Raw genomic sequence first — 24,967 nt, forward strand, 5'->3', positions numbered from 1 at the left:
AATATACCTTTGACCTGAGTTGAAGAGGGTCGGATTACCTGCTAAAGAATCCATTGCAAGATAGGGAAATTACGTTTTCTGTACAAGTATGAGGACCTGAGTTCAGGTCCCCAGAACTCCGTGTGAATACCATGTGGGCATAAGTATCCTAGTCAGAGAGGGAAAGGGACAGGGACAGCATGCTTGTCCTTGGACCAGCACAGGCAGCACCCTATCTGCATACCCCCAAAATGGTGATCTGACTCTTCAGTCATCCATGTGACATCAGTGTAGACCCACAGCAAAGGGAGTTTCCAGAACCTCCATCTTTACTACCTGGTCTAAGGAAATCATGAATAATGAGCCCCAGGAATCCGTCCTGAATGATGGAAAGAAGGAAGGTAATTAGATTATAAAATGGCAAAAGCTAATAAAATTGGAGGCAGAGAACTGGAATTTATATAAATTTTTAAAGAATCACAATGAAATGCTAATATTTACAGTCAGTTGGCACAGCCTGTCGCCTCTGTGTATATTGTCTTCATTCAGAAAAAAAAAGGGCAAACTAATATTTAGACAAATGCTTGGTTTTATTGATTTAATTTTGACACTAGGAAATCTCAGCAGAAGTACAAATCATATGTACAAGTATTTATATCAATAAAAATTTCCATTGGTGATTTTTTTTGGCAGAATGTCGGTTTTGCCTCTTCTGAGGAATAAATACGATGCTGTAGAACCTGCTGCACAGGAGTGCTCCTGTAAATGCTTGAGCAAATTGAGGGTTAGAGAATAATGGAAATGCTAATTAAAGCAGTGAGCAGTGTTGACTGAAAGGCTGGAAATAGTTCATTCCAGCTCCACGAGCAGGTCTCCTTCACCAACTGTGTCTCCAGCTTTGCAGTGCACCAGTTTCACCTTGAATTAAAACAGTTGGGTAAGAGCAAGAAAGAAAAATGGAAACCAAGAGGGGCAGTCACCTCACTCTCTCATGAGAAATAAGTGGCCTTAGGCCTGAAAGCTTAGGTCAGACCCCTCTGCTCACATCTGTCTGCGTAAGGAACCTGAGTGCAGGAGCATCCCTGCAGAAGCTGCGCTTCACTTCTGTCTTCTGTCCTGTCAGCCCAAGAAAATTCTTAGGGAATTGAGGCTATGGATTGCTCATAGGCCTCTGATACTCGGCCACTAGGCCTAGGTCACAGCATCCTGAGACCTAATATGTTCATGCTGGTGATTGATGCATCGACCCATCCCTGTCTCCTCCTATGGTTTTTGAGACTAGAATGTGTACTTAAGTGTCATAGTAAAAATCAAACAGCTACACAACAATCTAAACAGGTACCAATTGAAAGGAGAATCTCCTAGCCTGACCTTGCCCTTCTCCTATTCTGATTTCTCCTGAACATAGCCCTGTCCAGATTTGTGTGCAGGTTTAAAAGGAGCATGCAGAAGAGGAAGTCATTATTTCTTTCCTTGGAAGTAGTTGCTTAAGTCATGATTGTTTAATCAGTGGGTTTGATCTAACTGGCCATGTGGGTATAAAGCAAATAAAAATGCCAGAAATTGTCCAGGTTGCTGCACAGTCCCCCACTATAAGCAGAAGGAATAGACTTTTGTCTTAAACTTGATCCCAGAGTTCCTAAGAGCAATGTAAAGCTATGCAGGTAATACTCAAAGGCCCTGATGGGCAGGTGCTATCTAGAGTGAAGTGGGTAGTGATATGTGCTAGGCACTAATGATGGCACGCTGACTAGGCCTGTGGATGTTTCCATCCTGAGCACTTTCTCCGAGAGGAAAAAATGATCCTTCCAAGGAAGAACTAACTACTAGCTCCAGACACAGACGGGCCACTCCTTTGTCTTACTGGGTTGAAATCCAAAGGCCTTTGGGTCAGGACTGGAACAAATGGTCAGGGGGGATTGAGCTAGCTGAGTCTAGCTAAAGCAGACATATCCCAACAGCAGCTCTGGGCTCAGGATGAGGGAGCAGCTAGGCTGTTCCTATAGCAGCCCAACAGAAAGCAAATAAGGCATCCAGTTTATTGGGCCCCATGCTGCCTCAGAAATTAATGGTGTACTAAGTCGGCACCTTAGCCCAGCCACACAGGGCCCTTAGCCTGACTACACACCTATTCTTGGTTCCTATGAGAGGGGCAAGTTCTCACCATGACACCAGGGCAGTGTTCACAAAAGCAATAAAAAGAGTTTTAAATGAACTAAAGCTCACATTTTTGTGTCCCTGTTTTGGGGGAGCTCATTATTATTTAACTGCTTCCACCTCCTAGAGCAGGAAACCCCAGATTCAGCTTAGAAAGGGTTAAGACCCTGCATACCATTCTACCCTGTCAAAGCCCTCAGACACTGGATGGCTATCTTAACTTGCTCCAAGCCTTCAATTTACAGGGTGGCCTGTAATTTTCCCATAGGGAGCAGGTAGGACAACTCTAGGCCTTCTGAAAGTCCATCTTGTTGGTGTTGGCTTTTAAGGTAACAGACTACAAGACAGACAGAAGCTGACTTGATTGCAACTGACCTCTTCCTCTGAACTCAATGTCCCCAAAGTGTGGCCATGGTGCAGGCCACAGCATAGGACACAGCCAGCCTCTGCTGCTGTCCTCACCTCCCAGTCACATTCTACTCTGTAGACACTTAGTCTACTCTGTAGACTATATTCCCCAGGATATAGTTTTTAGTTTTTAGTCACAGGAAAAACAGCAAAGTAGCTTTTTTGTTTTCTTTAAGGAAAAGGTTCACTGAACAAATTTTTGTCCTGATATCCTTTCTCTCTTTCTCCCTGAATCACTAAGTCCCCTTTATGTATGTGGGGCTTCAGCTCCTCTATCTACAACTGAATTGTTCCCTTCAAGGGGAAATTATCTTGAAGAGTTACATTAATTTTTGCAATCTGTAAAAAACATTTCCTGCTGTGTCACCTAAGTCTCAGATAACTAAATGCCACAGAGACAGATGTAAACATTAAAAATTAAAGACCCCTTCATCTGAAAGACATTAACGTGGAGAACAAATGTGCTTTGCCTACCTGAACATAACATGGAGACCCCTTCCTGGAAGGCCTGCTCCCCAGGAGGCAGAGACACACTGACAGATTGGAACTCCAGTTCCAGTGTCCTCCTCAGGAAAGGGACATGGTGCGGACATCACCTCTATCCACCATGTCTCAAAGGCGGTGGAGGTCCTGTGTCCATCACAGGCTGGAAGAGGACAGTAGGAACTTGCAGACATACCTTGCCTGTTTTTCCAGCAGTCATGCTGTTCTGCATTTTCATAGCTTCAATCACACAGATTTCCTGACCTTCTGCTACCTGGAAAATAGGTTAAAAGCAGATGTTTTAAGAACATTCTAATGAAAATGACTTTGGGCTAGGACGGGGAAGTAGGCTCAGATATTTTGGTCATCCTGATAAACCCTTAGAAATAGTGATCATGGGAGTGTTCACAGAACTTTGTTTATTGCCTTGCTTGTTCTTTGACTATTTGTGTTTATTGTCTTGCTTGTTCCTTGACTATTTGCATCTATTGTATTGCTAGTCCCTCAACCTAGAACTGACCTTAATACTTGTACGTAATTAAAATGGTATGAAAGCAAAAAGAAGGAAGGGGGATGGGATAGGGGGATTCTGGGCATGGGGGGAATGGGAAAGGGGATGACATCTGAAATGTAAATAAATAAAATATCCAAAAAAATATAAAAATTATTCAAAAAAGAAAAGAACATTCTAATTTTATAGTAATGTCCAAGAATGGAGTCATTAAGTTCTTTGTTAAATGTGCTTCTTGGTTATGGAAACACCAGTGACCTCTGGAGGGCTTCCACTCCAGTGCATCTGAGGAGCTAGCAGAGAAAGGCCATTCCCTCCGTTGCCAGGTTCTCAATAGAAAAGCCTGTATTGGAAGATCACAAGAGTAGTGTATGGGGCCTCCCCTAGGCCCTAGGAGTCGGCAGAGGTGATACAAAACCAGTGCTCCATATCTCTACCATATCCTCAACAGGCAGGTACCTAAGGACCAAAGGACTCACTAGTGCTTGTGGGTTTTCAGGTCAATGGGTGTGGCTACCAAAGGGTAAAGGTTTCTTTATGGGGTGATTTAAAATGTGTAGTTGACTGTGGTAATAACACAACTATGCACAGCTACCACCAGCAACTTGTCTGCTTTAAAGGGACAAAGTGTACCACATGGGAATTAGAATTCAGTAATTTCTTACTAAAAGACAGCACATTCCTACCTTTATCTTGGAAGCTAAAGATGACAGCCTAGCATCAAGGCCAAATCTACAAGACATGTAAGTACTAACAGTGACATGGTTTCTAAGAGTAACTGCCTATGCAGGAATGGCTTCTCCAGGTATACCCAATCCTTACAGAAGGCCTGAGTGTTCTGCAGGCACCTGCTCAAGCCTGTGTTCTTGCCTTGCCTCTGGCTGTGGAAGAGATCCAGGCTGAGCAGGCACATACCTACAGGGTTAATTAGGAACTTCCATTCTGGAGTCAGCTGTGACTAAAAGCCACACTACTTTTTCCTTCTCTGGCCTTAATGGTTAAGCACCAAGGAGCTAGGCCAGGATTTCTTTCTCTGTTTTGTGGGGAAAGGTCTCTTGCTCTATGAAGTAGTAGGCTGAAGGCTCCACGGGGTGCTGCTGGTATGGTGGCTGGGCTTCTGGACAGTCGTACTACTGTGGCTGTGCTGGCCAATGCCACAGAAGGGCCTGGAGAATGTTCTTTCCTGCCATCCCCAAATGATCTCCAAGTCCCCTCCCGGCTCCCTGTGTGGCACAAGCTGTCTTGCTGGCAGTGTAAGTGCCGCAGCCCTGTGCATTCTTTCCTCTGCTGTTCAGGTGGTGGGCTGTGTTTTCCTGGCACGGGAATATAGGAAGAGAGGAGATGCCAAGGCTTCTGGTTCTGGCACGGAGGAGAGGTACTGCTGACAAGCAGGCTTGGAGCGCAGTGCTCACGGCCGCTCTTGACTCATTTCACCTGGCATCTGCAGTGCAGGCACAGAGAAGAAACACCTCAAAAGGACTGTTCTTCAAACTGTGGGACAGGAAAGTGCAGTGCCAAGATGATGCACATGCCTTGGCTGGAGGTGTCAGAACCATTATTCCTTCATGCCATCATATTAGAACCACTTCTTTCTCTTCAATCCCAGTTAGGAAGTCAAGAAAGCCAGGAGAAGGGCAGGTGTCATCAAGCCACACGAGGGAGACCTATGGCCCAGCCATGGCCAGAACAGAGCTGAGAACTCATTATCCAGCAGCCAGGCTGAAATGTCCCTGACCCTGGCCTGCAGGCAACAGCACAGATGGCTCCTTAGGACACCTTGAAATTATATCAAAAAACTAGGAATCAAATGTCTACCTCTGGGCTCTGGTCACCATTTCTTGTCAAATGGACAGGTTCTCATCATGGGTATTTATGTGGTAGCCTTCCACACACCCATCTAGCCTGGCTTCCTCTGGATACTTGAGAGTTGGGGTTGGCTGAGTCTCCTCACCTCATGCCACCAGCTTCCTTCTGGATGGACTCGCTGCCCTCTGCCAGCAGCTGTGTCTCCTGTCATTGCTCATCTCTTATCACCTGCTGGGCAGACCGAGGAGCACCGTGACCCTTCCTCAACATATACATACAAGTGTCCTTACATTCCTCTGTAAGAAGCTTAGAGGTTTCCAGTGGCCATGCCTAGGGGCCAACTAGGCAGTGATATGTTTGCTCCAACTGGGTCATGCTACACACATGCATGCAAAACCAAATAAAGAAAGAGATATGCAGACAGGCATGATCTAACTTCAACTTACTTCATTCCTTGGAAATCAATGCAGTACAAGCTTCCACTTAAAAAAAAAAAAAAAAAAAGAAAAGAAAAAAGCAATCTCTGGGTAGGCTCTAGTTCCTGCCAAGAGGCATTTTGGGGCTTAGCTCCTGTCTGCTGAAGCCTTCCTCTCTGTGGGTCTACAGCTGCAGAACATGCAGCATGCACCCACTACAGCAATTTCTGGACTGCTGGCAGGCCCAGGAAGCCTGAGCACAGCTGGGCAATCACTTTCACAGTGCCCATGGCAGAGCCGGCCCTGTAGCATGGCTGCACACAGACTTCTCTAACACTTGTGAATCATCTGATAAAGACTCAATGATTGTGACAGGATGTATCCAGAGTTGGGCTTACTAAATGGTCACAAGCCTTACAAGTCTGTCTGATGAACGCAGTCAGCCTGACGTGCTTCTCTGCTGTCTAATTGGTGCAAAGTTTGGAGACCTGAATCCTATGTCTTTCATCCGGCTTATTGCATCCTCTTCTCTGACACAGGGTCAAGGTTCACATTCGAATCAGATTATTAGAGCAGCCCTCATTAAGTGGGAGCTAGGCTTGCCCCCAAATGAGTAAGCTTGTGAGAAAACTCGGCCCATTTACTCAGCAGATTTTCACATGTTTAGGGGCCTGAATGTCACCCAGCATCGCTCTGTGCTGAGGAGTTTCAGACATCTCCAGCTGATGACTAATTGTGAGTGATGGGAAATGAAACCCAGCGAAGCCAGCTGCTTGCCATGGTCGGCAAAATGACTCTAATGGAGAGAGGCTGCCAATTTTCCAGTTTTACTGGCAAGTCTTCCAAGTGTAATTAAGGGAAGTTATAAATGATATGGAAATCTATCAAGTTCCATTTATTTTCAGAGGACTCCTTTCCCAGGGGACTTTTATCTTGAAGCTTATAGTATGCTTTGTTGTGCTAATGATTTAAGCCACATCTTGGTTCTGATTAAAGCCCCCAATCTCCTTCTACCAAGGCCCCTTCACTCCTTCCACAAAGATTAAAAGATACAGAACATTCTCCAGCACATGCCCCCTCTCAGAAAACACGCTCTGACTGGGACCCGCGTGGCAATGTGTATCGCTCGCACTGCAAACTGCCGTCTGCCGTCGCCCCTAAGAAAGCTCAAAGAAAAGTACGGGGTGGGGAAGAGAAGGAGGGGGTCTCTGCCAGACATAAAAGCAAGACCCTCAAAGTGAAGCTTCGAAAGCTATGCTTGAGACGAGACATTCATCAGAAGGCGCTGTCCCCCACTAATGTTATTTGATTTGGAATAAAAGCATGAAAATGATGGCGAAGGCCTAAAATTGGAGACGTAAAGGATGACTGCACAGTGTTCCATTTCTCAATTTCATCCTTCAGAGCCACAAAATGGGGGTGATACAGTGGCTGGATGAGCTTTACAGTAACAGCTGTGGTCTTCCCACACAAGGGAGGCCCTTCTAATGGGCTGAGGTCTGTTTGCAACAGACGGGGAGGAACAAAACAAGGATTCCTATTAAGAGTGCACAGTCATATTTCTGATGGAGAAAATCATTCTGGGAGTCAGGTTTCCTTCACATCAATGCCCATCTTCTTTTGTCATCCAAACCCAGGTCTGTGTTAAGGGTGCTACTGCTTAAAGTACAGGCCAGAGGATGCAAATGGCGTCGAGCTTGCGCTCACCCTCCCCGCGCCCCCCCCCCCCAGAAGCCTACTCTAGCAACTGTAAAGAATGTAGAGGAAACTGTGCCAGTGGCATATGGCTTTCTACTGTGCTAAACATTCATACAAAAGACAGGTTCATCAGTCATTGGAGTATCTGGATAAAAAATTAGCTCCTGATGGATGGTATTTTGAGCTTACCTGCTGCTAGTACATTACCAGAGAAACACCGGGCTTAGAAACCCACATGACATTAGAAACTGCAGACCATGAAACACGACACACGCAGGAGCACATAATGCACGGCAGATTATACAAAATAATAAATAAGCTATTTAAACCCTCTGCCTAAAACTGGGCCCGCTGCAAGGAACCCCGGGTCACTTCTACGCAGGCCAATTAATGCACAGCATCTGCTGTATAGAAGCGGGGCACGGAGCACTTCCGAATGATTCCGGCAATTAAAAGAAAACTGTTTCCTGCCTGTTCAGACAGCAACTGTTTCCCTGCAAGAGTGAGCACCAAATCGGTGCACAGCTGAAAAATTCAAGCCCCTTTTGGGGAAGAGGCATGGGGGATGGGGAGGGGTGAACCTTTATGGAAAAGGAGCCTTCTTTTGTTGTTCTGTGTTCTGTGTTTTTCTGCCAAGTGAGACAGAAGGCTCAGAGGGCTTATGGGCCCACTGCAGTCTCCCCTTCTGCTACACTGGTCCCCACAAAACTAGGGATCCACATCAACCCTCCTGACTGTATTACCCAAGTGAAAATCGCTCCATTTCACATTGAAAGGTTTGCCACTTAGAACATAGTCATCTAACATTTTAAGTCTCTGAGATCCGAAGGAGGCTGCCTCCATTGCTAAAAGGCAGGGTAGAGTCTGATTACTCCTACTTCCTTTTCCTGAGCTTCTAACACAGGCTGCTAAATATGCCCTGATTATTCTTGGAGAAAGAATGTGTGTCTCATGGAAAACCCACAGAGAGATGGGACCCCAGGAGACTGCCCTATCTGAGCAAGGATGGGACTGGCATCAAATTACAAAGAGGACAGGCAGTGGACAGAACGGCTGACCCCTCATCTGGAGGTTCTCTGGCCCAGCATACTCAATCCACAGGGCTACGGAGAGAAGAGACCACATGTTTAGCATGCCTGGGGGCTGAGACTCAAGCCTGTGGTATCTGCATGGTGTTGCCCTCGGCTCTGCCCTCAGACCCCCTAGAACTGTGCAGTGGGAGTTGGGGGTGCTCAGAAAGGAATCCAGATTGTGGCCAATGTAAATGAAGTCCAGGTTTTGTAAAAATTCCTTAAAATGAAGAAAAACATGACTCCCTACTGCCCTCTAACTTAGCTCACACTGACAGCCTACGCCTATAGATACAAAGTTGAAACTGGAATGCTTTCCAGTCACAAGAGGCCAATCTGACGTGCTACCTTTGTGCATTCAGCAGGCTGTTTTAAAGGACCCAATGACACATGATGACTTCTCTTTCAGCATATATAAATGTGTATGTATACACATACATATGTAGTCAAAACACAAAAGGTATTTTGAATCTTGGTAAGGTTGAGAATAAGCCTTAAACACACTACAAAGGTAACAGGCTCTTTCATCCCAGAAAGACCATTCCTTGAAAATTAAACCCATTGCCAAGCCTGCGCAAGACTTTATAAAGATTGACCATCAAAACATTTTTATCTTATGCTGATAATTTGTACTAAATTATAAAAAATAAAAAGAATCCAAATGTTAGCCATGATGAAAATTACCCTTAAACATTTCAAAAGAAATATTACATGGAAAAATTGATCAAAGGGCCAGGCTGAGGAGAGTCCTGACTCCTGAAAGAGGAGGAGGCAGGAATTAGATTGGAGAGGGGTTACTGGGCAACTTCATGGTGTGTATGTTTTGCTGCTAGGAAAATCTGAAGCAACTGTGGCTAAGGGGAGCAGAGAACATACAAGTGCTTGGGAGATGATTCTCCTAACTTTCTATGTGCTTCATTTAGAAACTTAAAAGTGTTTCTGAGTGTGTGATTCTGTTTCTGTCCTGGGGAATACAGTTTGAAGTTTTGGTTCCAAACTGGCTTCTCCTCAAACTGCTTAAATAGTTACTGCTATAAAATATGTAAATTAATTATTGTCATCATTTTCTGATTGTAAATCAGTGCATCCATAAATTGAAAATCTATCCAAAGCTGGCCTGGCTTCTCTGCCAGAGAAAGGCAGAAATGAATGTGGGGCTACGAGAAGCCCCAGAACGCAGGTATCCCAAGGCCCAGCCGTCTCCCTTTCATCTAGCATGCCTAAATGCTTCGGAGGTTTCAACGCTGTTCTTAGAGCAGTGAAAAAGACATCTGCCAAGTTCATGTGTACCTTCCCCAGAGTGACTGCAGACTCAACTGTGTGAGCTTTGGAGGCGACAGAAGGCAGCACCTGAAGCTCTGCAGTGGACACCTGTGTCTTTTGTCTCTTGGTCCATGGTCACTCACCTGCCTGGGAGCCCTCCCTAAGAGAAGCACAGACAATGAAGAGAAGACTTGGTGAAACCTGGTGGCATTCTTATTGCTGCTTTCATTTTCTGCCTAAGGCACTGTCCAAAAAAGCAATGGTCACAAACCCCAACTGCCCTTCTGCTAGACACCAGTCTAGGGACCAGGTTGAGCGGCCTCATCTCGGGGCTGCAAAAATTAGCTGACTTGCAAATGTGAACAGGTTGAGGGGGAAGAAAACAGCAGTGAAAGCAGCAATGACCAATTATGTATAAGACAGAGATGTGAAGACTCTTCTGGGCTGTGTCTCCCTAATTTTCCAAAGCAATAAGGGGAATTCTTTCTGATACAAATTTTAGATGAACACAGAATTTGAAAATATATATATATATATATATATCTTGAAAGAACCTTGACTAAAAGCAATGTTTAAAAAAATTCTTATCTTGGGTTAGCTCTTTTTTATTAGCTTCCATTGTTTTATGTCTAATATCAAAAGGCTGAGGAAACAAATATGCTCATGATGGCTTTATTTTATTCTTTAAAGACAAAGGGAAAAATCTTGCAACAAATTTAACAACGTAGTCTAATGTTAACCCACGGCACACATGGATGACACCAAAATGCTCTAGGAATTTATTTTAAATATTTTTGTTAAAGATAAAAGTTTTTTTTAAAAAAAAAAAAAAAAAACTCGCCATAACATTTTGTGAAAGAAGTATTATAGTGTATGCTTAGCATTATATCAACAGAAAAATAGATACGTTTTTGTATGAAAATGATAATCACTGTAAAAATATTTCCAGAAGGCAAATAGAAAGGGCCTAGAAAAACTGTTCCACCAATTGTCTCCTGAGTTAAATCTGTGGTTTGTTTGCAATTCACTGTTTTCTAGCACCCCTTCCACAGACATTAAAGACCCCACACTACACCTCACCCCTTCCACAGACATTAAAGACCCCACGCCACACCTCACCCCTTCCACAGACATTAAAGACCCCACGCCACACCTCTTAGGGAGTGACCGCTGCTGCACCCAATATTGAATAGTAGGTGGAAGCATTGGGAGCTCTTCCTGTGTGTATCCTAAAGGTGTATTTTGAATAAATACTTCATTTATTTTGAATAAAACACTTCAACTCCAGTGTTTAGAGCAGGGGAAGTGTTTCAAATAAAGCAGTTCTTAGACCTTCCTATAGCAAGCCCTATGAAGGCATTTATCTCTTCTATGCAATCACCCAAAGCCTTTTACTCTGGTTTTTAAAATACTTTTCAAATTGTTAAGCTTTTGAAAGGCAGCTGAGATTTATTGCTTAGGATTTTCTGCAAAAGAGACCCACTGTTCTGTATCAAGTTTTCTTAAAAGATCAGTACAAAGCTACAGGTTGTGGGAATTTAAACTGTGAAGAAAACTGCAAAGAAAACCAGGTGCGCTTACATGGCCTCAGTTGTCTTTCCTGAAAACACACAGCAGTGATTGATTTTCACTGGTAAAGTAGAGCTTCCCTTTGCTCTGACGCTCGACCGACACTCAGCCATTTTTACTGCAGAACTGCAGTTACAAGCAGTGTTAGGGTTTCTTCTGACAGCTTCACTAAATTCTCTACTGTGAGTCCAAGGAGAGGTCCTTGCATTGTGACTGCAGATTTCAAGCAGAGATTCTGGGAGGAGCTGGCGCACTCCTCACCCTGTGTCCAGCTTCGGTATTTGTGGTTCAGGTCACTGTTTGCAAATATTAGGAACTCAAGAGAAAACAGTTTGACCACAGTACAACAGCACAGACTATGAAAAAAAGTTCTTCGAGGAATTGAAAGATGTGTGTTGCACCTGACCAGCCGGGCTCATGCACAGACACACAACATTTATAAAGAAGTAAGTGTGAACCCCAGGAGCTCTGGCTTCAGGAGCACATACAGCAGCCCTGTTCTCTGTCACATTCTGCAGCCATTCTCCAATCCCCACACTGAACTGAGGGTGGGTGCTTCTCATCTCAGAGCTCCTTGCCAACACTGGCTTTTCCCAAGTAAACTTGCTGACCACAGAATGAAAAGTAGGAAGGGCAACCGTAATGCCAGAAGACTGTATTTATTAAGCGGCAAGAAGGCTGCACTTGTACTGCCTTGCTTGCCAGCTAAGCAATCATAAGCGGGGTAATAGGGGCCAGGATGGAGCAAATGGGGACGGCCTCCCAGGCAAGAGCTGATTCATGCCCGCTGCCCATCTTGGTCTCAGATGTCAGAAAACTGGGACTGAAGGTAAATACTTCTTATGAGGACAGAGGAGCACAAATGTGATGTTCTAATTATAACCACAATTAGAACTGGCAAGCTGGGGCTGGCAGTATATAGACTGGGTGGCTTCCAGAAAAACAAAACAAACAAAAAGAAAGAAAAAAAGAAAACCCCGAAGGGCAGAGGGAACAACAGAGTCACAGCTCACTCACCTGCACACATAGACCAGGATCTCACTGCGTGGCCTAATAATACAGTGGGTGCATTTGTGACTGTTAATGCCCAAACCAGGGAAAAGCCCAATTTCACCCCCAATCCCGTATGAAAACACGGGGAGCCCCATAGCACTCCACAGTAGGCCTCTAACCTTCATACCTCACCGCTCCCACCACCTATCGCTGGCCTCAAGTAGTGCTGTCTGTGACTCTTCTGAAACATCCATGCCTTCAAAGTGAAAGCAGCTAGGCAGGGCTACCTGGCCCTTGGTGTTTTTCTACAAAAGCAGTAGCTCTCCTGCATCACCACGGGAAGCCATTTTTTTAAGTCAGTTTCCCAGTTTCATGTTAATTTGGGGACTAATGATTTGAAACAATCCAACTTGATCACTCTTACTCTGTATTTTTCTAGAAGCCAGTGGTCACCTCCATGGATTTTTCTAAATGTTAACATGATATCTGTATCAATAAAAAAAAAATCATCTTAGCATAATGATTACAGAAAACTTAGTAAAGTTGAGTGGCTTCAGTTGGAGCCACAGTAGAATTATTAGCACACGGCTCATGAAAGCGGATCTTACTGTCTGTCCTGCACAGGAGTAAAAACACAAGTACTCAGGGCCTCTGGGAATCCCCCAGCTGCATTTTAACACACCCCCCCTTTTTTTTAACTTTTCCTTTTAAGCAGCTGATTATTAAAAAAAAAAAAATATGTATCCTATACATTTGTCCACAGCAAGTTATGGGACTGAGCAGATAAGGGATATAATATAGCTCTACTATTAAAAAGTCAAGAATAGAGCTTCCAGTCATGATTCTGAATTTCACTTTCCACCTTGCAAGAGTGGGCTAATTTCGAACAGATTATAGGATTAAGGTTTCCTTAACTCTCCTTCCCAATTAGACATTTAGTTCAGAAATCCTGCATCTAGAAACCCCTGTCAGCGTTATTTTCTGGCATGAATTCCTCAAGCATGCTTCATATCTAGAGGGCCGGGGAATAAGGAACAATGTGAAGTAAATGTAAATTTTAGAAATTTGAGAAGAAGAGAATGTCCATCCTCATTTCTATTCCATGCCCCCCAGCTCCCGCCTCCCCCGCACACACAGCAAACGGGAGGAGGTGCTGTCACCCACACAACTCAGATGAGAAGCAGATAGACAGAGTGAGTGCACAACCGTGCCATGAGCATCCCGTGGAGTAGGCGAGGCCACCGGGAGCGGAGCGTGATCCCCTCGGTGCCCAGCATCTCTCTCACACAGAAATATTCTTACCATGTCTCCAGGCTTAACAGAAACGGCCACCACCACTCCAGGCATTGGAGAGCACAGGGTGCTGCTGGTGTCCTTAGGCACTTTCTCAAGCATGAATTTGTTCAATTCTGCAGCAAGTTTGGTTAAAATGTGCACTTTGTACTTGAAAGAGAAAAGCATAACGGAGGTTAAATGATGACCTTACCTTCTAAATCAGCACTTATTCAAAAATCTGCTTTTAGCTTTAAATTAAAATTACAATAATATCCTTTAAAGTCAAACATTCTAAAAAACCCTCCACATGACGTTATTCATATCCAAAACATACTGAGCCAGGCTTCTTTTTAAAAAGGGAATTACTCATTATTAATTAATGATGTATAAAAAGTATCACAGATCTTTAAGAAAACCATCTCAGAACTTTGTAAAGGAAACAGCAAGCACTTTGCTTGAGAAGCACTGCCGAGCAGGCCAGCGAAGCAGAGGAACCTAATCCCATGAGTCCCTCGGCCTCAAGGATAAAGGCAGTGACACTGTGTGCTCACCAGTAGATGGCAGCAGATCGCTGTTGCAAACCTCCAATACCTCTAAAGCAGCTACACTGGGTAGATTATTATATAGAGACAAAGGCTTCAGTGTTCATATCGAGAAAAAAGAAAAGTCCTTAACATTCAAATATTTCTCAGTGACATAAAATGTTATATTCACATCAAAATGTTTTTTTCCTTTTAGGCACATTACCATGTAGCCTTTTCTCATATGACAAGACAGCTAGAAGAAAGACAAGATATAATGAGAATATCTTTTGGGCTGAGATATGATAGCACCAAGATTTCTAAAACACGAAAAATGCCAGGCACAGTGGTTTCCATGGCATCTTTGGTAGGTGGCTCACAAAGGTGGATGGCCAATGAGTCTAGTCAATCATAACATTTCTAATAAAGACAATACCTACTGGACAGGAAACATCCCAGATAAATATATGAACCATAATTTGCTCTATCCAAACAGAAAATAAAATGCTTTGAGGTAGGGGGTTGGAGCCAGCGCCAGGTTTCTGGTTCCCACCAGATCCGGTCTCTCTGGGGAAGACAGAAACAGCACCCACTGGGCAGCTCCATTTTGTTGGAGGAAAGCTGCTGTAACTCAAAGCCTCCTGTGGGCACCATGCTAGCAGGGAGGCTAAGGCAGAATCTGATTCCCACTTTGATTCTGCATGAGGACAGTGGCAATCTCCAAGTGGCTCTTTACAGGGCCTATTTAAAGCGGGTGGGGGGAGGCCCTACAGAAGAGCTTTGATAGCCTAGGTTCCAGGCAGATTTTCGACACTGTGACAGGTTGAATAATAACATCTTCTGGATGTTTCTTTACTCCTGAGTGTGTGTTTTGCAATCAAGACATAGAAGTGTCTGCCGGTTTCTGAAGGATATGATCCTTAAGTGAAATTACAGCACAAATAAAAGCTTTTTGCTCCTATTAAAATTCATCTGAGTCATAAGTGGCAAGGGAAAAGCAAGCTGCTGTCAGTCTAACGACACCCTGGGCAGAGGGACTACTCATCACCCATGAATTGTACTTCTAAGTCCCTCATTAAATCCTTGGGGAGGGGGGACATAATTGGGCCAAATTGCACAGTTTTAGTATCTGTGCTCTATCTCCCTTGGAACAGAAAGTCCGGCAGCATTAGAGGCACGTGTGGCACTGGGCAGGAAGTCCAGCAGCACTAGAGGCACGTGTGCACCAGGCGGGTTCCATTTCTAGCCAGCATCACCAGGGGTGACACTACTATGTGACCAGCTGGCATTCTACCCTAGGGATTAGTTTTCACTGTAGCATTCAGATCTATTGTCCTCCTGGTTTTAACTTCAAAATATGAACCTTGAATTTAGGAAAAGTATATCCTGAGAATACGATTTAACAGCTACTCATGACAGCAAATAGGCTTAAGAACCAATAGTTCAGCTAACTCACAACTAAGCCTCAGTGTGAACAGAGTGCTAAGGCTGTCCTCAGACCACTTCTCCTGAGAGCACCAGATCCTGACAAAAACTGGGTCCCTTACTATTTTTATAAGTTTCATATCTTCTGAATTCCTTTCTCTGTGGGGCCCCTGCTTTGCTTGGAAAGAGATGTAAAAGAGTCCAAAACTCGGTGCTTCAGACACAGCCTTTGTTATTGATGAGATGTTCCTTTCCCTTTTGTATTTGTTTATTGTTCTTAAATCTGTTTAGGAATAAATGACTTATTGTAATCACAAGTGAAAAATAACAAGGAGTGAATGCCCCAGGAGAGGTCTTGTTGAACATGGCTGACTTAGAAGTGACCTTTCTGATTAGGAAAAGAGGAGAGAGAAGCTACTCTTCTTAAGGTTACTTTGATGTTGTCCCGATTATCACAGGCCATCTTAAAACACTCTCTTGTCAGCCCTGCAGTTTGTATGTGGAACCAAAAGTCTGAACAGGCCCAGTTGGTGCAGCATTAGGGCCCATCCAAGAAGACATGCTGGTGACAATACAGATGTTTTCTAGTGCCTGCTCTCCAGAAAGGGGGGCGGGGCGGGCACTGCAAGAGTCTGCACTAGGGCTTACAAAGCTTAGCATCTGAACCAGGACTCCTTGTTTTCTCTAGATTCTTGGGGACACATGCAGTTCGCTAGCTGTGGATTTGACAGACACTTAAGTGTTTTCAGAGACGGCAAATGTCTGTGTAAGTCCAGGGATGTGTATGTGTTCATGCAAAGCAGTGTTGATGTTTTAAAGCCCGGCTGCTAACAGAGAGAAGTATAATCATGAAAAAAACAGTTTTTCATCCTTTGTGTGGGTCCAGAAGAGCCAGGATGTGGTGAAAGATTCTATAGAAGAGGGCAGTCAGCTCTGGACTCAGGAGTAAAACCCTCCCCTCTACTGGCTTTAGGAAGATGTCTCCAAACCACTGCCATAGGAATGGAAAATTGTTTGTTTTTTTTTTTAAAAAAAAAACATTTCACCAGGTAAATTAGAAAACAGGCTCTCTCTCTCTCTCTCTCTCTCTCTCTCTCTCTCTCTCTCTGGGAACAACTTAGATGACTTCTTAACACAAATATGATAATCATGGAGGGCATTTGGCCCAATTATGTAAAATTGGTCCCAGCCAAGACTCCAAAAAAAAAATCCATTTTATGGTGTCTATAATATAAAAACATGTCTCATGAGAAAATGTCACCCAAACATTTAAAGGAAAGACAGAAGGATCAACAGCAAACACAGGAGGCGCAGTGAGACCACCACACACAGTGGGCAGTTAGGAGGGAGGCTGTGGGAGAGAGTGCAGGGCAGAACAGGAGGGGTTTCCAGAGTGATATGCTCAGCTGACCGCTACACTCTGCAATCGGGCTGCCCACCTGTGGGAGAACATGCCAAAATCTATTGATTATATGCACACTCCTCAACCAGCACCTTTGGACAGAGAAGTACTGCATCCGTGTACGATCAGCTCCAACCTGACGGGCTCTGTTATTTGTCTAGTACCCCCCACCCCCACCCCTTGATGGAATTTAAAGTCTGTGAATGCCTTTCCAAAGCCTCTAATGCAGGTGATTTTACAAGCCATATACACAGAGCTGCCATGATTCAAGGGTATGGCAGTCTGCCTTACACGGTCTTCAGCTGCATTGTCAGAGCCTGTGAGATTTCTCTTGGAGCTGGGATGAACTCCAATTTCCCTTCTGACTCAGCCCCACCTGCAGTTCCAATTATGAGCTCTATAGCTGATTTAATTTTTTTTTATGCCAGCTCTTGCCCATTTCAGTCAACATAGAGTCACAGGTCAACAATCCAGCGTTTCTCTGGGTTCTTTGGAAAACTCGAAGTTACAAAGCATTGGCCAACAACTATATCCACCTTCTGACACCCAAGTGTGGTGGCAGATACATGTTTTCAAAGGCTGTCTTCCTATTCAAAGTTCCTCACCCACACCCCCACTTCACCCCACCACCAACCCCTTCGATCTCTACCTCCAAGTCTCATCTTCGTTCACCTGATGTGAGCTAACTGGTTCATGGTTCCCTAAAGACCTCCTTCCCTAAGTTGGTCAGGGGAAAATCAGCACTAATGTTTTGGAAACGATAAAGATGAAGAGAGTCTTTTCAAACTGCCAGTTCAGCAGAAAGGCAGGAGAACCATAAGCTATAATGTAAGCCACACCATGGAATTAGAAGCCATCAGTGTGTTCCTTGCCCCAGTTCTTTGTAGAATAAGCACATGTTTACACAAGGAAAAGCACGGTTCTGAACCATGGACTGCACCTGTTTCTCTCCTTGAGCCTGAAGCCCATTAGCTAATCTTTTGAAAGAAAGATCTCCAGAAAACATACTGAAAACACTCAGACCAGGAGCTGGTGGCTTCCTCATTGTTCAATCAGTGACAAAGGTGGAAGAAGGAGGCTGCAGCTAAAGCAACAGGCCAGTACCCGGCCACCCCAGTCGCAGCCCAGGCTTCCTGCAGCTGCAGTGGTGGCTCAGCCTGTTAGCACAGTGCTGTGACAACTCCATCAGTGCAGTCTCAAGGTAGCTGTCAATCAGGATGCATCATTTAATCCAACAGCACTCGAAGGACTTTCTCCTACAACCCACATGACAGCATAGCTACAGCTCTATTTATATCAGCGCCCAGTTGTGTTTACAATGCTGCAGTAATTAGAGAAGATGCAACAGGCAGCAATATTCCTGAGATTTCCATTTTGCAGCGTTACCCTATAAAGTGTGATCCTGCTTCACAGAGTCATGCTAAATGACAAAAGGCTATTTTCTTCAATCTCCCAGCCCCGACAGCACTTCATTTGCAGCTATCTATAATTAGATTAATGGTGTAGTGCAGTACAAAGCAGACCCACTTCACATCAGATAGCTTATGAATTAGGACAAACACTTATTTCAATTCCAGGCAGAGAAAGCAATGACTGGGGTGTTTAGCATACCCTTTATGGTGGAATGAGATGTTAATTGTGTACCATTACCTCTAAACTGCTTGCTTGTTGTATAAATCACTGTGCTAATTGATGCAGAGATAGAAATGTAGCCACAGGCAAGAAAGCAAAGGAATGAGAGCTGAAGATGGAGGATAAGGGATTATCGAGGAAAACCATATGGAGACAAGGTTCCTTTGAAACCTCTATTTTCTGCCCATGAGCAGGAATTCTTAAGTACAGCACTAGACAAGAAAATAAATAAATAAATAACTTTACTTCTTATAAACACAAATTTCTTTTAAAAGTTCTGCCTGTCAAATAACGAGTACGCTGAATGAATCTGAAAATTCGTTCATATAAATACGAGAATGTGTGGGTTAGCCAGGCTGTTTGGACTACAACTCATGGTTAAGGAACATCCCTTCTAAATTACTTGATATGTGTTCTTCTGACCCATCCACAAGGCAAAACACAAATTTTCTGAGGGCCTGAAATTCTTCTCCATATTAGGAGGGAAAACAAAAACAAACAAAAAAAAAAAAACAAAAACAAGACTGGATTAGACCTGTCAGGTTAATTACACAGATGCATGGACTCGGAGTACGAATCAAACAGAACACAATCATCTGCCACTGATACAGTAACTAGAACCACATAACCCTAAAATCTGCATCACAGTTCACAACTCTACATCATAGGAAGGAACTTCAAAGGCAATATTTTTTCTAGCTGTTCTAAAACTAGCACAACAAATAAATAAAAGCACATACTGATCTACTAGCACCAGCCTTTTGTCTGCAGATGCTCTTCCTTGTTTAAATGCCCTACTCTCACTAACAGCTCTTTCTAGGGTCTGGAGAGCACACACACAGAAACCAAATGCTGAACACGAGTCGAGCCACGAGAGAGCCACAACTAAACACCCTTGGGAAGTTCATAAATCAAGCATGTGCCCTGTGTGTGTTTTCACTTTTTTAAGGTGCAAATTACTGCTGTGCACTTTTTTTTTTTTTACAATTCAGATGCTTAGTAATTAGCACTGTTATAACACTATTTTACACAGAGAGCAAATGTAGATCAGTTAGTTAGTAGTCCAATGTTCCTGCTTCACAGTAACAGTTGGCATCTCTCACAAAAGCTCAGTTCAGAAATACTGTATAAAGTGCAGCCTCCTGAAACACAAATATTGTCTTAACTTGTAAGACAATCAAGTGATGTCCCAAGGAACTGGGGCAGCTGGCTTAAGTTCTTACAACTGAAACCTGGAGGGAGTAGCCAGAGCTGCTTCTCCGGCACTTACATTAGCCTGTTACCATAAAGCAGCCCTATATATCTGTCCAGGACTAACAACACCTTCATTGTAAGGTTGGGTTCAATAGTTTAATGTTTGGCACATCATGATAATTAACAAAAGCCTACAAGGAACCATCAAAGTCCCGTGCAACAGAATAAAAAAATCACAATAGGGCTGGAGACGTAGCGCAGTAGTACACCTCTTGTCTATCTGGCATCCTTAGGGCCCTGAGTTAGATCTCCAAAGCCATGGGGGACAAAAAAAATCATAAAGGATTGGGAAACTAATGGGGCAAAATGGCACAGGCCTGTAAACAGTGCTGGGGTGGCAGATGCAAGGGACTGCACATTCTAGTCAAGCCTGGGCTAACCTGAGCCACGACTTAAAAAAATAAAACCACACAGCATTAGCTAGAGCCCGATGCTTCAGGGTCAGTGATACTGGTGTAACAGAAAAAAGGATGTGGTCTTTGACTCAGCACTTGTTCCTCTCATTGAAAAATGTAGTTAGCGCCACCAGAAAGCCACTCAGTATCTGGCTGTTCTGTGACATACGCTGACCCCAGCACCATGCAGTCACACAGCACACAGCTTCCCACTGGCAGTCAACACTTAGGCTTTTATTCCTCAAGTGGTCAAGTGGTCTCTAACTCCAGGTTTGTTTTGATTTGGTTTTCTGGTTATTTTATTTTATTTTACTTATTTTATTTTTGGTGCTGGGGACTAAATTCAGGGCATTGTATACACTACACATATACCTTACCACTGAACTACAAAACCAGGCCTAAACTTCAGTCTCTGGTTATACCCATAAATGTGCCATAAGAAATCATAAGGGCAGAGGACAATAACCTTGTCTTTTTTGGAGGAAAAAAATATAAAAATATAGGCAGGAAGAACATTTCTAACAAAACAAAATACATGGGACTCATTTTTCAAAATTTTTCCTAAAAGGGTATGGCTTCCTTAGGGAAACGAACTGTCTTTAAGGTAACATGGCCAACTTGGACTGGTGAGATGGCTCAGAGGCTGAAGGGGCTTGTCATCAGGACTGACAACCTGAGTTCAATCTCTGGGACCTACACAGTAGGAGGAGAGAAGCAACCTCCTCAGGTTGTCCTCTACAGAGGCCAGGGTGCATGTGAATACACACATGTATGCACACATGCATACACACACAGAGACAACATATGTAATGAAAAAAATAATATTTCTGGGGGAATGACTCAGGTGGTAGCTTCAAAGGATCTCTGGTTTGAGGTAAAAAGAAAATTACCTCTGGAGAGGCCTATTTAGAGATGTCCATCCACAACACAAAACTCAACTCTTCTTCTCTTTTGTTTCTGTAATCACAAGCTTCCATCCATTTCCACTGTCTTAAAATAAACAACTTTCACCCTTAACAACTGTGCTAAAAAGCATATTGAAGATGAAGCCTTAGATTCAGAGCACTCTCACCAAAGGGAACTTACTTTTCTGCTGAACTCCTGTGAGGCAGCTTTTCTGGCTCCTGGAATCACCCACTGTCTTTACACACAAATGGGAAAGGAAAAGAGGTTGTGCTGGGGAGCCTACCCCATTCCCAAGCTTCTAAGGCTCACAGAGAGGCCTCTATGAGGAGCACCAAGGAGTCCCTAGCAGGCTCCCAAGGTTACTAGTCTGCTGAGGACAGAAACACCCCTAGTGTGCAGTACTAGGGGGCCCCACATGCAGGTGCACAGAGTATAAAGGGGCCCAGGTGCCCATAGGCTGTCTAAGTAGGAGCACAGTCCACAAAGGCAATGTGCTAAAATAAGTGGTACTTTCCCATCCACAAAGGCAAGTCTGCTGCAGTGTACTGCACAGAATCCCAAAGCAGGGCATGTGCCTTCTGTTTGATCAGGAATCTACGTGACACATTATGACTATAATGAACCAGGGTTTTCTTTTTATACAAGAAAAATATTATAGATCTTTGAAAGTGCTGTACTCAATTATACAACAATACCGACATCTGTTAACAGTACAAGCTGTTTCCACTCTTTACCCTGAATTGTTTTATGTAATTACGAGTTTATAAGGTAGTTGGTAAGCCAGTAAGAAGGTACCTTTTTAAAGCACTCTGTAATTTGGGGTACAATGAACTGTTCTCTTGAAAATCTGTAATTAGGGCAGCATCAACTTACAGGAAAGTACAGGAAATGTTATAACAACACAATTATGTAAATAGGCACACAGGTAGGGAAGCAAACCATTTGCTATGAACCCTTCTCTTCACTTTCTCTTCCATTTGAATTCTTTGCTCATCTCAAGCGAGTATACTGTTATCACAGGATGTGGAACAAATGGACTCCGTGGAAAACAGATGGGGAGCTTGGCCTTCCCCCCCCCCCCAATTCTTCAACAACAGAGGCTGGGAATGGAGCCAATGCTGGGCCTCTTCAACAGCACTCTGGCCTGTGTGTGGATGATTTAAATAATAAAAAGTTTTCACTATTATGAATTCATTGAAGAAACTCAGAATCAAATAGGATAAAATGTTGGCTTATGTTTGACAGAAATTAGAAAACTAGTGTGTATAAAGGCAGGGTAAACACCACCAGAGATGATTGTGACTATGTAGTCCTGTTAGAAAAAAAAATCAAATCAGAAAACACCCCAACAAGCCTTCACTCAGGGGTCCAAAGCACAAATGACCTCTGTCAGGGGATTGCTTAGCTGTTCAGCAGTTCACAATGTGATACATCTTACAAGCTCCACCTGGTTAGGAGATAGAGTCTGCTGGCATTCTGTGTGGGATATATTGTGTATATACAATGCTGATGGTATGACAAGACCTGCAAAGCCTTGTGGGTAATATGGAATGGAAAAGAGATGAAGTCCCAGAACATAATAGCAGCAAGTGGAATCTTATTCCATAAACCTGAATTGGATAGTTGGGAAAAATGTTACCTTTGGCTAAAGATGGTGGCACATACCTGTAATCCCAGCACTGGGGAGGTGGAGGCAGAAGGAGTTCAGGGTCATTTGGACTATGTAGTGAGGCTACATAAGGCTGTCTCAAACATTTAAGATGCTAACATTTTTACCAAATAATCTAATTTCTCAGACAAAAATTTATCTCTTAAATCAAGTTTATACATCTTTTTAAAAGGCATTTTATGTGGCTTTTTATATGCATGGCTTTTATATATGGCTTTTAAAGAGGCTTTTTACACACACACAGTGTGTGTGTGTGTGTGTGTATGGGTGCTCACAGAACTGAGAAGAAGGCATTATCAGGTCTCCCGGAGCTGCAATTACAGGCAGTTGTGAGCCATCCAACATGGGTCCTCTGCAAAAGCATCAAGTGTTCTTAACTGCTGTGCTGCCCCTCCAGCCCCATGATAATAAACATCTTGTATGACAGTGTTAGAGATTAAATTGACAAGGATTTGCAAAGCACCCAGCAAGTGTCTGCAGAAAACTTCATACCAAGTATTCGTTCCAGTCTCCTGTCTAAACATCTCTGATTACCCAGAATGAGACAGGGCAAAACTGGTCATGTTGTATATCACAGCACAGAGATTCCTAATTTTAGTCCTTGCTCTATGGCTTAAAATTTATAAATAAAAAAAGATTAAATTTTAAAAGAAAATCTAAAATAAAAATTACAAAATAGGGCTCTATGATACTAAAGGCATCTTGATGGGATTGTATGGGGCTCTGTGATCCTTAGATCCATAAGGAGACATATGGTAAAGGAGAAGTTTGAGCAATCCTTTCATTTAAAGCTACTTAATAGGCCTATCTGGGCCTTGTCAGAGTACAGAATATATGTGGAAACATGGCTCCTGACCTCAAACCTGGCCATTCAGAAAAGGCATTGTGTAAAGCTGCAATACCAATACACATGGATACTGCTAAAAACTGACCCACTGGGAACAGGTTTTACACTGAGCTCTCCTGGAGCCCTCTAAGTTAGGAGGTAGTGGGAACAATGACACAATGTCTCTAGCATCTTCAGCATAGTTGAATTTCAACCTCTAATACCAATGGCTTAGAAGCTCAGGATTGTGAAACTGTCCTGACTCACAAATTGTGGGTCCTCATGATACTAATTCACAAGTTTGTCCTGAGGATCAAGAGAATTCCTACATGAACAATCTACTTTGAGGCCCTGGTCTGTTTTACCTCACTGCTATCCCCTCCATCAAGGCTGTCCTTAAACTCCAGGCTCTACTTTACATGCCCTATCCTTTCCTTCTCTCCCTCCCCATTTTATCTCTTCTCCCACCCAATTTAGACAGGAGCTCACTATGTGGCCCAGGCTGGCCTCACATTTGAGGTGATCCTCCTGCCTTTGCCTCTGGAGCTCATAAAGGTATACTGTCCACCACACCTGCTTTCCTTTCTTTCCTTCAATTTGGAGCTTTGGTTGATATCCACAACAGCCTGATTGCAACGACACTACAAAAATGCCTATATATTCAACCCTTTACTCCCAGAGGAATGTGTTTATCTCATAACCAACCAACATAAACTTTATAATAAACTGTCACCACTTAGTGACAACCAAAATCTAGCCTGTCTCAAATGCCCAAAGTAACTTCAAAAAGATTTAGCCCCAGAGGTTAGAACTGTTTGCCTCTGGACCCACCTATAAGTAGTAGTTGTTCAATCAAATCTAACTCTTATCAGCATAGTTAAATAAAGCTACTGAGGTATCAGTGAATAAGGCATATAAGTTAATAATAAGTCAATAAGGGCCATGTCCCTTGTATCTAGAATCCTGACCCCAGGATTTAAGTACATCACAGGCAGAGCCTGAGAATCAACTATGCTCAGCTGGATGAAGCTTCTCATCATAAGAAGCTAAGCAGACAGGCACTACAGCAGAACAGGCCCCTCTGACAAGTTCTGCTGCTGAGCTGAGCCCTCAGCCCTCTTTACCTGTTTGTATTTATTTGTTTTTTTTTTTTTCAAGACAGGGTTTCTCTATGTAGTCTTGACTGTCCTGGGACTTGCTCTGTAGACCAGGCTAGCCTTGAACTGAAAGAGAGTCTCCTACCTCTGCCTCCCAGGTGCTTTGATTAAAGGTACCTTTTGTACTTAAAGATCTTTTAAAGTTGTCCAGG

The 24,967-nt window shown here is 43.5% G+C and overlaps 1 protein-coding gene across 2 annotated transcripts in view; it reads right to left on the reverse strand.

Annotated features, from left to right (window-relative positions):
* Positions 1-550: 550 nt before the first annotated feature.
* Pcca (propionyl-CoA carboxylase subunit alpha) overlaps positions 551-24,967 on the reverse strand; it is a 300,754-nt gene continuing 276,337 nt past the window's right edge. The window contains exons 22-24 of one of the 2 annotated variants that reach the window (XM_034498630.2): positions 13,656-13,796; positions 3,224-3,301; positions 551-897 (exon numbers count right to left, since the gene is read on the reverse strand). In XM_034498630.2, coding sequence (XP_034354521.1) covers positions 829-897; positions 3,224-3,301; positions 13,656-13,796 — 288 coding nt within the window. In that variant the 3' untranslated portion in view covers positions 551-828. Of the gene's footprint in view, positions 898-3,223; positions 3,302-13,655; positions 13,797-24,967 lie in introns of those variants that run through there. The other variant, XM_076930527.1, reaches the window with a different exon arrangement.

Source organism: Arvicanthis niloticus, chromosome 3, assembly GCF_011762505.2.
Source record: "Arvicanthis niloticus isolate mArvNil1 chromosome 3, mArvNil1.pat.X, whole genome shotgun sequence".
Lineage (NCBI taxonomy): Eukaryota > Metazoa > Chordata > Mammalia > Rodentia > Muridae > Arvicanthis > Arvicanthis niloticus.